A 14,543-nucleotide genomic window follows, 5' to 3' on the forward strand; every position below is an offset into this window, starting at 1 on the left:
TAGATCTAGAGATCTTTGGGGACTTTCAGATCTTAATAGTAGTTCCCGTAACTTTAGTCCAGACTTTTGGAGTACTTTAAAGATCTATAATTGTAAATTTATAAAAATTCAGGATAGTTCCATGATGTGCTGAAAAAAACGAGAACCATCTTATGGGTCCGAAAATTTCAGGAAAGTACAAATACCTTCAGAGAATTTATCAAAACTTCAGAAATACTTCAGGAACTTCACAGAAGTCCGAAAAATTTCAGGGAAATTTAAAGGTGTTAATGGGAATTCCATTTATTTCCTAGCAGAACCGAGATCTTCAATTGAATTGAGTACTTCAGAGAAGCTTCGAGAATATCAAAACAAATCAGGGAATCAAATGGCAGTTCAAAAAATTTCAAGGAAACTGTAGAAACCTTAAAGAAGTTTCGAGCAACTCAGGGAAATTCCAGAAACTTCAACAAAGCTCCGAGAGAATTTCTGGAACGTGATAAAAATTATATGAACACCCGGAATACGTGAGAGTATTTTAAGAATGTTAAATCATGGAGATTTCAAGAACATCAACGAACTTCCATAAACAAAAAAAAATGCGAACTTTTAGCAAGCAGCGATATCTAAAAGAAATCCCAGAGAACTTCTAAAAAAATTAGATATGTTTAGATAGTTTCATGATATTTAGCAATGTTCCGAGTACTTCGAGAACGATCAGATAGCTTCAGAATAGTCCCATTTGCAGCTACTTGCAAGGAGTTCCGTAGAATTATGGAGTATTCCGGGAATTCTAAGATTGTTCCGAAAACGTCAGAAGCGTCAGGGAGTTATGAATATATATCAGAAAATTTGCCGAATTATTAAACAAATTTAGAGACCTGCAGGTAAGCATACATAAGTTCAGGAAAATTTTCGAAACGTCTGTGCAAATCAGTTAATTTCAGTAATGTTGAGGGTTCTTAAAAAATACTGATAAATTCAAGGCAGGCAGTCAGGAGTTTTGATAACACCAGAAAAGTCTAGATAGTTGAAGAAGCTTTAAATTATTGTCGATAATGTTTAAGGAAGTTTCATGAACTTCAGAAAAATCTTGAGAACGTTCTAATTCCATAAAAATTTCGGGGGCACAAAAGTTCCAGAAATTAAGAAAACCTCGAAAACTTCACAGAAACATTTCGAGAACTTCATAGAAATGAAATCTATGGAGCTTAAGGGGAGATCCGCGAACTTCAGGAATTTTTATGAACATAAGCAAAATGCGGGAGCATTTGAAAGAAGTTTAGTAAGCTCCGAAAATTGGAGGAATTTCAGGGGGAGAACAGCTCCATTAGTTTCAGAAAATTAGTAGGAAATTTAAAGCAGCTCCCAGATTTTCAGATAACTTCATATTGGTTAAAAAGTTAACTGAGTACTATACATAAGTTCAGAAGTTCACGGAAGCTCAAACATTTTTAGGACAGATCTATTAAATTCAGCGCAGTACAACAAACTTCCTGCGAACTGCAAAAACTTTAGAGAAGTTTTGAGAATTTCGGAAAAGAACAGAGCAGTTTCTTTAACATTAGAGAAGTCACATAAATTTTGAAGAAGTTAAGAGAACTTCAGCGAATTGTTAAACCTTTAGAGGAGATCCATGATCGTTCGGAAAATTGGGGAAACTTTAGGAAATCCTATAAAGTTCAGGGAAGTTTAAGAATGTGATGACAAATATTGTGAGCTTCAGGCTAGTTCCTGAGCTTGAGCTTGAGCTTGATTGACCGCTCACGGTTGCTACTCTGTTATTGCCAGACCAGCTGCAATTACACAAAGAACCAATAGACGATGCTTAGGACTAGCAATCATCCTCAATGTGTAAAAACTGGTGATCTTAAATTAGGCAATACCAGCGCCGGCCGCGCCCGAACACAGGTCAAGAAAGGAATGGGAAGGATTGTGTTGACATGACACTCGCTTTGATGGAAGCCGAGAACACCTCTGCACTTCCACGAGGAATCACTGGGATGTTGGATAAGAGGGTTGGGTTTGCAGCAGGGTTCGTTTTGGTAAACGATAAGCTGAATTGATGTCCTAACGATCATATAACGCGAAGGAGCTTGGAACTAAACCCACGGTCTTCTGCTCAGTTAGCAAAAACGTTTGCCACTAGGCAGACGAGCACCTTTTTAATCACCGAGTTGCTGTTATTACCATGTAGTCATATTAACAAATAAAACGATTGACGAATCTTGAATATGGATGGGCCTGAAATTAGACTCATGATGTTCTGCTCAGTAAGCAAAAACGGTTGCTCTAAGGCCACCGAGCCCCTCATATCACATAATACCGTTGCTCAAATTTGTGTATCCATTCAAACCCGGAACCAACGACAACAACGAGTTTCGCAAAATACACGATACACAAGCGATTTTACCATAAATCTCTTTGATATGCGTTTTTCTGCTAAGTAAGCAGGTCACTGTAACCGACGATCTTTCAAATCTGAAAACTAAAAACTACGAAAAAGTACTTAGGCCTTCATTCCCCGTAACGTGGGTAGATCACCTTTTCGTGGTACGTTACGGGATGTAAGATCTACCACCGATTCCTAGTCCTGACTACTTCAAACTAAGGGAACAGGATTTTTCAGTAATCCAAGGAACACATCTTAGTCCTTGTTGCTTTTTATGCCTTGTTGATAGTGACAAGACTCGGCTTTGTCTACCGAGGATGATCTTGAAACAAGGAAAAAAATGAGTTAGTTGTCTTCATCTATGTGATTCCTAATCTTCTATTCGTTGTTCCCTAGTTTGAAGTGGTTAAGACTAGGGTTCTGATGCATGGTCATTATCGGTGTCATACCTTAATTTTGTTGCTAAGGAATCCAATTTTGACTGACAAAAGGGCGCGCCTTTGAAGGGTGTTTCAACACTCCGAAGGGTATAAATAGCGGGACCTTTCAATTAGAGTCGGATCCTTGCGATAAATGCAAGAGTGGCAACTGTAAAAAAATCGAATACTTTATCATTTCTCAATAGTGATGGAGTAATACGACATGCACTAAACTAAGGACACGGGATATACTACAATAGATCAATTTACTGGTCACAGTAGTGTTAAGTCCCGAACAGAGGAAAAAAAAGGCCTTCATTAAGTTCCACTTTCACGCGACGTTCAATGACAGGGTCCTATCCAGGATTACATCTGAAAAATCCAAATCTGGCCAACGCCCACCTAAACCTCTTCTAATTCACCTGAAATGACTAACGAATGGAAGACTCTGACTACCCAGCCATGCAATAGTCTCATTCCGTGCCTTATGGCAACTTGATGATTCTATTGCGCTCATCTTTTGGCACCACCCAGGGGAGACTTGGTCCTGTACCCAATGCTTAACTTATCTCCATTCCACTCAGCTACTCGCAATTTCTTGTGATATAGTGGGCGGAATATTTTTATATGAGACAATTCAATGCAGACGTCTTTCCAAATTCGGTAGATCGACAGATAATCGGTGAGTTACCACGATAGTTGCTATTCAACAACTCGACAACGTCCCATCGTCAACGCCTGCTATGAGAATTTCCCATTGCATACGTCAACGAAATGACGTCATCGAGCTATCGATCAACTACCCTGGTTATCGCCTGGTACCTTATAGAACGAAGCTAGGAGGCGAACCGGAAGAATCGATGAGCTACCTCTCCCCCAGTGAGCTTCAGGCTAGTTTCTTAAACTACAAAAGAACTTTAAGGCAGTTTCATTAACTTCAGGAAACATTTGGGAACTTTCAAGTAGTTCTGAATACCACAGAATAGTCCATTTCATATTCAACGGAGATTTCCATTGAAATATTCCTCAAAATGTCGATGAAACTTTCCTCCGAATTCAATTTTCTTTTAGGTTTCCTAGGAATTACCTTGAAATTCTCCACAATAAGAATAAGTCTTTGGAAAGATTCTCCGAATATTCACTGAATTCATTTCAGATTTCCTTTTGAATCTCACTCCTACCCTTGGAATTCTACTCACATTGAAAGTCTCCTAACAAATTCCTTAGATTTCTTCTCATAATTTGTTTGGCAAATTCTCCAGAATTTATTAAACGAATTTTTTTGAAGATGTCCTGGAGTTATTCTAAGATTTAATTGTAATCCTCCTTTTAGTATTTAAAAAAAAATCCAAGGGCTTATGCTCCGGATTCGTTGTTACCACAAACTTTATGAAATTATCTTCAGAATGCGCTTGGAATTTTCCTCCGAAGTTCACAGGAGTTGTGCCCCTCAGTTTGCATTAAAAGTTACTTTTAATTCAGTTCAGGGTTTCTTGAAATTCTACTTAAACTATCAGGCTTCACACGAAATCTAAAATTCCTCAGAACTACCTTGAAAGCAGATTGCATTTGATGTTTTTCTGAAAGATTTTTTTCCCAGAACTCTCTTGGAATGAAGTCCTTAGAAATTATAATAAAACTCCACGAGCCTTTCAAACTGTGCATGGAATTTAACTCCAGACTCTTGAAAATTTCTTGAAATATTATAGCTTTTAAGTCCATGTTATATTTTTTTTTGCTATTGATGATTGCTCCACTGTGGTTCTATAAATTTCAAAGTGTTAATGAAAATAACGAGAAAAATTATATTATTGTATTTTAAAACTCGTTCTTTTCTTTAAAGTATCCTTGGTAAGAAAACTATTTAATTCTCTGAGACTTCTAGGTATTTTAAGGAAAAATTAAATTTCCTGAGGATTCCCAGTTTTCCAAGTTTTTGCAGTCAGTAGACACCTTGGCTAATATCGTGGGTTTGGCCATAAACTTTTTATTGAATCTTTCGCTTTAAAGGTTCATACCGTACATAAGTGTTTATGCGATACTAATTGCATAAGTCTAAAACATCAAACATTTATTTAACGACTACTTTTCTTCTCTTAGGTCACTTTTTAGTCACTACTTTTACAACTATAAGTCACGATTTGGTCACTTATTTTTTTCAAACTGGTCACTAAAATCACTATTTTTGACAGTGATGATCGCTACCAGCCCTGGAATTCGTTTATTATTCAGTTGCAACCTGGAACCACTGTTTCCATGAAATAAACATTCTCCCCAAACCCAGTCATCATAATCGAGTGCCATTTGGTTGCACATCGTTCTGCTTGAATCTGAAAAGTTATAAAACAGCGCTGTCATGCCTCATCTCATTTTCGCTTCGAACGGCGGGTGAGCAGGTAGCAGCAGCAGTAAGAAGGTAGCAGTTCCTGTCGAGATCACTGGCTGCTGGAAACGAGCACAAGCACTCCGAAGTGGATCAACCTCGCCTGAGGGATACCGATCCTGCGTTCGGTTACATTTTTGAAGGGACGTATTAGCTTACATAAACAACGCATTTTATCATCGGTAATTTTTAACCGATAGATGAGGAGATGAAAGTATAGAATTGATAGTTCCGCTTAGAGTACGGCAGTGTCAAAATCGCATATAGAGAGTAGAAAGCGAGCTAGGACAACTTTAGGAAGGTACAAATCGGTTTTATCATCTCTCTTTACCAAACTCCCCCTTTTGGAGAGGGATGGTGAGGGGTGTCTCCCCCCCCCCCCCGCAAACACTGGCAAAAAGAGATGATCTCCGACCGCTCAAGAACCGACGATGTGTTTGAAACAGTTCTACCGATTTTTACCGCCTTTCAGTTGTTATTTGAAGGAAGGCATGCATCCAGTCGTAGGTTTAGAAATTGCAGCTATTGTTACCTCTACCACGGTATGTGCTCCTGTCAGGATAAAAACCGGTAAAACTGTTTCAAACACATCGTTGGTATTTGAGCGGTCGGAGTGGGTCATTTGTGACATGTCTGGGGGTGAGATATTAACTCGTGACTTTCGTGTGTTATCTGTATTTGTAGATGAAAAGAGTCTGAAGGTGTGCTAGCAATGACATTAAAATTTTTTTTAGGCATAATGAAAACCATGATAGGTCCGGAAATATATTTCTTAAAATAATGCGGATCCAATTTTTTCCAGTTTTTTTGGCAGAATTTGCCCAGTTATTTTTGAAAAACTGTTGGCAACGCTGTGCGTGGGTGAGCTACCAGTTACGCCAAATCGACAATCAAGTGTGTTGTTTATAAAAGCCGATACGTCCCTTCGAAAAAGTAATCGAGAAATACTTCTTGGGCTGTGTCCCAATTAATCATATCGTCCGGCCATTTTCCATAGAGATGGCGCTGTTCCGCTGGTAGGAAGTGATAATAATTCCCTTCCGGTGCATATTCAGGTCAAAAATAGTGAACGACAACCTAAATAAATTAGTCAGGGACTTTGTCGTACAGTTTTTTTTTCCCGGAAATTATTGTTAAACAAGCTACAATTAAATAAAAATGATTTTTCGGATACCAAAATGATTTTTTCCATCCCCCTCAACATACCATGTATTTTGATAACACTCGATTTGTGAATTCCCTTTCACATATTACAAAATAGAGTCCCTGTCACTACAGAACATGTCCGGTACCTTTATATATGCATTTAGTTTAACATTTTAAGTCCCTCCTTTTTTACATATTCTGCACAAAATATACTTTCTGCCCCGCCCCATTCATAAAATTCAGCGGGAAATTCTGTGAGGGGTGAGTGATTTTGTGTGCAGAATGTGTAAAAAATAAGGGACTTCGAATATTAACCTAAATGCATATAGGGTAGATGTTCCAGTAATAGTGGAGTTATGCTGCAGCATAGCAATACAGAAGTTCTGTTTACCGGTTTCCAGGTAAAATATATGTACGTTAGATGTTTCTTAATGTTGGCTTTGATAATATACCAAAAAACTGTCAATCTGTGTGTAAAAAACCAGAAAATGAACTTTTTTCGATAAAAGCCTGCGTTCCTATAGTTGTGGCAATGTTCCTATAATAGTGCAAAGTGTTCCTATAATAGTGGTATATCCAATTCACTTATAGACTTTATTGCTCAGCGGCCTAAATAATCTCAAATTGACTGAAAACTGCATTTCTTTGTGAAAAACGGGACCTAGACTGTTCATAATCGCATATCAGTCCCATCTTTGCTATATTTTCTATTTATGTGGGCCAGTTATGAGATTATGGGTTGTAGAATCACGTAGAGTAGTGAAATGAAAAACATAACACAAGAATGTCTTCGGTAACATAGAAGGTCATAGTTTTGACAATGTGAACATGGATCAGGTATTATATTAGGGTACTTACCTAATATAGTTCATAACAATATTGAGGGACTATAATGTAATGTAAATTAATCCAGATTTTGATTTCATCAATAAGGATACAGCTATTATCATCTCTATAAAAACATGGTTTAAAACAAACGGTTTGAATTTAACCTTCAGTGCTTGCAAGAGATCAAGTTTTTGCTTCTTCATGTTCTCAGCTTTCAATTCATTGATCTTTCGCTTGTTTTCTCGCACTTACTGCAGAACTGCCTGACACTTCCGTTCACGAAGATCAGCTTTTTATTTCTTTGCTGCTTCTCTCTGCGCTACTTTTTCGGCCTTCAAAGCTTCTGTGCGCTGCTTGTCCTTCTTTTTCTGTTCAGCCTTTTTTTTTTATTTTTAGTTGTAATGCGTCTTCCTTTTCTTGGTCCAAACGGTGAATCTCGTTCAATCGTTCTTCTGCTGTCAGACTGTAATTTCGATGAAGTTTGCTTCGCTTAGGTGTTGGAGAAGTTTGCAGCAAATCTTCTAAATCATCAGTCTTCTTCTTTCAGTCTCTCTGTTTATTTGTACAATCCACGAACCAAGTAACCGTTCCAATACAAGACTGCATTTCATCCTCAAAGATGTTTTCTGCATTGGCGCAATCTTCTAACGGAATAACTTTATCGGTCTGAGAGTCCTCGTCATCCTCATTTGGATTATCATCACCATTTCCGGTGGTTTCATCACAATCGGTCAAACCAGATTGACTACAATAAGTTTTATCACTCGGTGTTAGAAGTGATATCTTTGGTTCCAGAAGTTTTATGTACAATAATCGTATGACTTCCTCTTCATCATCCAGCTTTTCTGGAGATTGGATCCTCTGTAAACGATCCATAACGATATCTTCTAGGGCTTCCTTGAGTGTGCTAATTGGAATCAACGCAAAATCATCAGATGTTAAGCGGTTCAGTTGACGATTCTGGCAGTTCAATTGTCGGGTGTGCTAAGCACTTTGAATAGTCCACATTATCTGGACCGAAAGGATAAAGGCCACAGATGCGAAAGCCATTGATGATACTGGATACTCGAATTCCTTGATCGATAACTTTTTGTAGAACTGAGGGAAAATGTTTTAAGCATAACATGTCCCCCCAATTTTCCATTCGCCATTCAGAAACAGCTGTCCTCCCAGGCATTTTTCAATGGCTTAAATATTGCCACGTCAACTGGCTATAAAGCGCCACAAGGATGACCCCTAAGTCCAAACACAAATCTGCCACCTCAACAGCTGTATGCGACGAATGTCCATCGATGAAGTAGAGTACGGGAAATTCAGTAGGTATGGATAAAATATTTTTCGGATATACAGCATGAAATTTTCGACGTTCATCCAACCATTTGGACTTTTTCTTACACCCCAATCTCCAGGAAACTGTTGTAGGATTTCTGGACGGATTCTTTGCACTGGCAGAACCACATCTGGAGGTACAACCGTCCCATCAGCTCCAAAACTGAACATAACTGATCGCATCACAGTGAATCCTGACCTAAAAATTGCAACCAGCAAGTGCCCTAGAACCAAAAGCGGTGCGATGCTATGACGATGACTGTAAGGGGCTTAGAAGCAGGTCATCTTTTGTGATGACCATGGCTTCCTATTTCGCACTATTTCTGCTATGCTCTTCTATCATCCACAACAACAAACGTATCAATGAATGTGCTTGCCATCGAGTTAACGTTATCTGACCGTGCACTTCGTAGTTGCTCCTCCGTGAATGATCAGAACTAATCCACTTGCACAGAGAACTACATAGATGGTGCATGGGATAAGCTTTCCATCTTTAATGTACAAGCACATTAATTCAATCTATAGATCAATTCACAGCGCCGGCCACGTCCTCACGGTCTTTTGGGGAAGGAAGGATGATTAGTTCGACGTCCGGTTGTTACTAGAGATACCTCTACATCTCCACGGCTGTCTGGGGAAGGATAGTTGTGTTAGTGCGGTAGGTTATTTTTAGATCAGGATTCACTGTGGTAAGTGATGCGATCGGTTAAAGCAGAATTTATTTTTATTTAAATCTAGTGGGGATAGAATCAGGCAGAATGAAAAATTGCAAGGAAGGGGACAGGCCTGGGATTGAACTTCCTACCTTCTGCTCAGTAAGCAGAAACGGTAACCACTGAACTATCGATCCTTGTCGTAATGCTACATCTACATGTTTCGTATAGGAATGATTTTCTGATGACTGTGTTGGGGAAGCAGTATATGCATGTACGTAATTGATGGATTTGTTAGTCAATTCGAAGTTTTTGGACAATGCTGGACATTAACCGCTTTTTCAATAGTTTCTTGTTGGAAATCAACATTGAAAAACATTGTTATCGATGCGTAGCCATATTTCTGATCGATTGGTGATGAAACTATTGAAATTGGACCAGGGGCAGCTGAGTTATTAACGTTCAAAATCTTTCACAATTTTGTTTCATGTTCCATTTTCGGTTTTCACAAAGTGTACCCCCATATAGAAATCACAGACGTTGTCCTACGTCAAAACAGCAATGTTTAGTTTTTTTTTTTTGCTCAATCGGTAGATTAAAGATGTACCGAGAACTTATTGGAGGGATTTATGGCTAATCGTGATGTTCCCAATCAACTACGAAATGTTGCATAACATTGTGACAAAAATGTGCACTCCGTTTTTGTGTGTGCATTTTTTAGCGTTTTGAAGTTGAATTGCTGTGGAAACCTTATTTCTGATCAAACTCATTACCACCTCATTCATGAGCACAAATATCAGCTCTCACAAAACTTATAATAAAGAAACTTGAACTTCACGTTTACTGCAGTGAAATGCCCAAGGAGTTCCAATTTCATGAGCGATGTCACGACCGTCGAAGAATTGTGCTCTAGAAATCTAAAGTAATAGGGAATATCAGCCATCATGACGGTTATTGTTGGACACTTCAATGAATCACCTGAAGAAAGCCCTACCTGCATATCTGATTGTAATTTAGGAACCAAATGTAATAGAATATGTATTTGCATTTTTATGAGGCCCTGAATTTAACCAAGTTTTACTAAGTAGGAAATTCAAACTATGTTTATATGACAGAAATCATAGGTTACTTCTATTGTATTTTCAATCAATATCTAGAAAAATGCACGAGAATTTCCCTACACAGCTTAACGTAGTCTACGTCAACCATGCGGTCGTGTCTTGTACACAACCCTACATTTTTTGCACGGAATCGGAGAGAATTTTGATCACCATTGCAACAGTTGGACATTTCTGTAATTTTCAATAGTGACCTATTGAAAAGTTAAAAACTGTTTATTTTAGTAGATTCGTGATCATAAATTATCAAAACCTTAGCACTTATCGTAACGCGTTCGTTTATGTTTTTTTTTTTTTTTTAATGAACCCGTATGTTGCTGAAAGACGTAATCCTACGTCAAAAAATGTCGAAAAGGAAACGAAATTATCGGCTGTCACTACCGAGTGAGACGTCTTTTCAGAGAATTGCTTTGCTTGAACTAAGTACTCTCGCTCTTTGCTTTAACTTTTCATTCTCAGTACGGGTGAACAGTGCCGGTTCTCTTCTCACAACAGCGATAATTTCGACCTCTAAGTTTTATGTTAATTAATGAACATTGTATTCGTCTTCAGGATACAATTTAACTACCCCATAATAAAGAAGTCTGCGCACGCCTGTGTGTATTTTAGAGCCCAGCTTTTATAAAAGGAGCGAAGCCAACAAAAAAACGAGCGTGTGGATAAAAATAAAGTCATTCTAGTAAAAATACTCACGATATTTTTTATTGTGGTTTTGAGAAATAAATTCTACAAAGTGATTAAGACTTAAATAACAAAAAACGTCCTTTTGTCAATATTTTTGATTTTTTTTTAAGCTTATGAACTATATGTTTTTAAACTCTAAAAATTGACAAAAATCGAAGAACAATAACCTTAGTCAAATTTTTGAACTTATTTTAGAGTAATATATTCTAACATATAATTTTTGAACAGGAAAAGATTTTAAAGGATTTAAATTTTGCTTCCTCTCAAACAAAAAGCGTAAATTTGTCCAAATGTTGTTGATATACGATTTTAGTAAATTTTAAAGTGTCCAAGATTAAACCACTATCGACCTATCTATCAATCAAAATTACCCAACACCAACCCTTCGCCTTCCACACCTTTCTGTTCCATTCGCAGCCCATACTGAGCAACCCGAAGCTGGTGGAGAAAAGCCTCGACTATGACTACATGAAACCGTGGCTCGGTAACGGTTTGCTCACATCCCGTGCAAACGTGTGGCACCCGCGGCGCAAGACCTTGACTCCGGCGTTCCATTTCAAAATCCTGCTGGATTTCGCCCACATCTTCCACAAGCAAGCCCTGGTGCTGAACGAGAAGCTGGCCGAACAGCTAGATAACTCCGTCGGGTTCGATATCGTACCGTACACCACTCTCTGCACGTTGGATATCTTTTGCGGTACGTAGTTGAAGATTGTCAATGCTATAAAAAAGGCTCTAAATTGATTGTAATTCTAGAAACCGCCATGGGTTGTTCAGTGAATGCCCAGAAAAATTCCGACTCCGAATACGTACGAGCTCACAAAGAGTAAATCATCGGCCATTCCGGCATTACTTCAAGTATTAAACAATCAATGTTTTTTTTATATTTTTTAGGATCGGCAAAATCATCCGCAATCGTTTGCAAAAGGTCTGGTTGCGACCGGACATCATTTTCAGACAAACGGAAGACTACCGGAAGCATCAGCAGTGTCTTCAGGTGCTTCATGATTTCTCCGATCGAGTGGTCCGCGAGCGGAAAGCAGAAATACTGGCCAAGCGCCGTGAGGCCGAAGAGAAAATCGATCTGAACAATAATAATAACGAACCGGAGGAACCGATCGAAGGCTGCCGCAAGAAGCAACTTGCCTTCCTGGACCTTCTCATTGAAGGTTCCCTGGACGGCAATGGCCTGACCGATTTGGACATTCGAGAAGAGGTGGACACCTTCGTCATCGGCGGACACGATACGACAGCTGCCGCCATGGCTTGGATCCTGCTACTGCTGGGATCGGACCAATCCATCCAGGATCGGGTATTCGATGAAATCGACGGTATCATGAACGGTGATCGCGACCGGAGACCCTCCATGCAGGAACTGAACGAAATGAAGTACCTCGAGTGTTGCATCAAGGAAGCTCTTCGACTGTATCCAAGCATTCCGCTGATTGGTCGCCGATTGACGGAGGACGTCCAGGTTGATGGCTACACCATTCCGTCGGGAACGACGACCTTGATCGTAGTATACCAGTTGCACCGGGATCCAACGGTCTTTCCCAATCCGGACAAGTACAATCCTGACAACTTCCTGCCGGAAAACTGCAGCGGACGGCATCCGTACGCTTACATTCCATTCAGCGCAGGTCCACGAAACTGTATCGGACAAAAGTTCGCTATTCTAGAGGAGAAAACGGTCATATCGACCGTCCTTCGGAAATTCCGCATCGAGGCTGTAGAACGACGGGAAGATGTCAAACTGCTGGGGGATCTGGTGCTGAGACCGCGGGATGGACTTAAAATTAAAATCAGCCGAAGGTTGTAGATCCAGACAAAGATTCCCCACCTGTTAGTTTTAAGTACAACAGAATCGATTGTAAGAACGATACCAAGCAAACGCAAACCAATCAATGTCGACCGTAATAAAATGTATTTTATATTCATTCATAAAATTGTTTGAACTTGCCCCTTGTGTGCATTCGATACACCCAGGTAAGTCTTTTGAAATGAGGGAGCATCGATAACGAGTGTGAAGAGGTCAATTGGTGTCGCATTTCTTGTGCAAGCATCGGTGCATTTCCTTATGGCGCGAAGGGTGTAGAAGCGCCATAAATTCCATGATTGAGTGCAAAATTTCTTCAGTTTCATTGGGAGGTATAGCTTTGTTTTGCCAGATCACTTTTGGATACCGTGCCGATCGGAATTGCGGACACTGGCTGTATAATCCGATTACTGGGGTTCCGTAAGACGGGGTAACTTTGATATTTTTTTGAAGTACCTATATTCTAAATATGTTTAACAGCAATTAATGATTTTCAAATTTAATTTTTTTAAACAAGTAGCAAGCATCTAAGAGTCAACTCGTTGGTAATTTGTTTAACATGAATTATTGCATTTGCACTGTGTTTTAGTCTTGTGACCAAAAATTTTGGGGTTACTTTGATAATGCTTAATGAATGTAGAACAACATGTGTGAAACTTAAACAATTTAATTTTTTCAACCTTTTGTTGTTTGACGTTTTGTGTTTCGACAATTTGTCCCACAACCGTTCATTTAACCATGCATAATTTTGATCTTTTGTCTATTCAACCTTTTCATTTCCAATATATTGTCAATACCTAGAATTCGTTCATTTTGACCTCCTGCTCGACCGTTTGACCGAACTTTTGTCCATTTAAAGTTGTATTCGAGGCTTAGACCTTTTGTCATTTCTACCATTTATCCATTCAGTATTTTGTCTCTTTAAGTTTCATTCGACCTAATGTCAAGATGATTATACGTCCGTTTTGTCCTCTTTTTAATTCGACCTTTTACGGTCATTTCGATGTTTTGTCATTTTCGACGAATTTCTATTTAAATTTTATTCGACATTTTGATCATCACTTTTTGTCTTTGTTGACCATATTTTGTCTCTTTATGTTTCATTTTACCTTAAGACAAGACAGGACTCTGGGGTCGACAATATTATAATAATTTTGCCCAATATGAAATTGATTATTTTGCTTTTGAGGATCGCTTCTGATTTTGACAATTTTGGGTTGGATAATCACAATGACGTTTATAGAAGGTCTGGGAGCAATTTGGTATTTGGTTGTGTTAGTAACGAAAAAAATGTTAACATCCCTGGGTAACCATGTGGTGACGTTACGTCAGTACAACGTTAGAGAGATTTTATGAACCATGAGATGTTTATGTGGAAAAAAGATCATTAAATTATGCTATCAATTAAAGTCAATTTATGTTTCGATTTTTGGTCTTCTTATCCCCTTTTGTATTAAACCTGGTATTAAATAGTTATTTGCGGGCTCGATATCAACTAGCAATTTTATACCTAGATCATAGCTTTTGTCGAGGGGATTTAATTTTGTGCAAAAACAAACACCAGTATTGTCTTTAAATTCATATTATGAGGTATTTGGCATATATAGTAATGGCATATAACATTACCAACATGTTACCATGATTGGTCAATATACTTTGCTAATGATGCAATTTTACAAAATGATTGTTATTTTCTAAAAAGGACTTCAATCTTGCCTCAGTTTGCCCTAGTTCTTTTGAGACAAACACTCACACACACAATTACCTTTGTAATAGAATCCATGATCCAAACGCCA

General features: G+C 38.6%; 1 protein-coding gene across 1 annotated transcript in view; it reads left to right on the forward strand.

Moving 5' to 3' along the window:
- Positions 1-12,785, forward strand: part of LOC135711203 (cytochrome P450 4c3-like) — a 57,617-nt gene extending 44,832 nt beyond the window's left edge. Inside the window, exons 3-5 of the mRNA XM_065233984.1 lie at positions 11,349-11,628; positions 11,688-11,757; positions 11,826-12,785. Of these exons, the coding sequence (XP_065090056.1) occupies positions 11,349-11,628; positions 11,688-11,757; positions 11,826-12,750 (1,275 nt within the window). The 3' untranslated portion in view covers positions 12,751-12,785. The remainder of the gene's footprint in view (positions 1-11,348; positions 11,629-11,687; positions 11,758-11,825) is intronic.
- The last annotated feature ends 1,758 nt before the right edge of the window (positions 12,786-14,543 follow it).

This window comes from Ochlerotatus camptorhynchus, unplaced genomic scaffold (genome assembly GCF_037179485.1).
Source record: "Ochlerotatus camptorhynchus isolate MF236.1 unplaced genomic scaffold, CSIRO-AGI_Acam_v1.1 ptg000425l, whole genome shotgun sequence".
In the NCBI taxonomy this organism is placed as follows: domain Eukaryota; kingdom Metazoa; phylum Arthropoda; class Insecta; order Diptera; family Culicidae; genus Ochlerotatus; species Ochlerotatus camptorhynchus.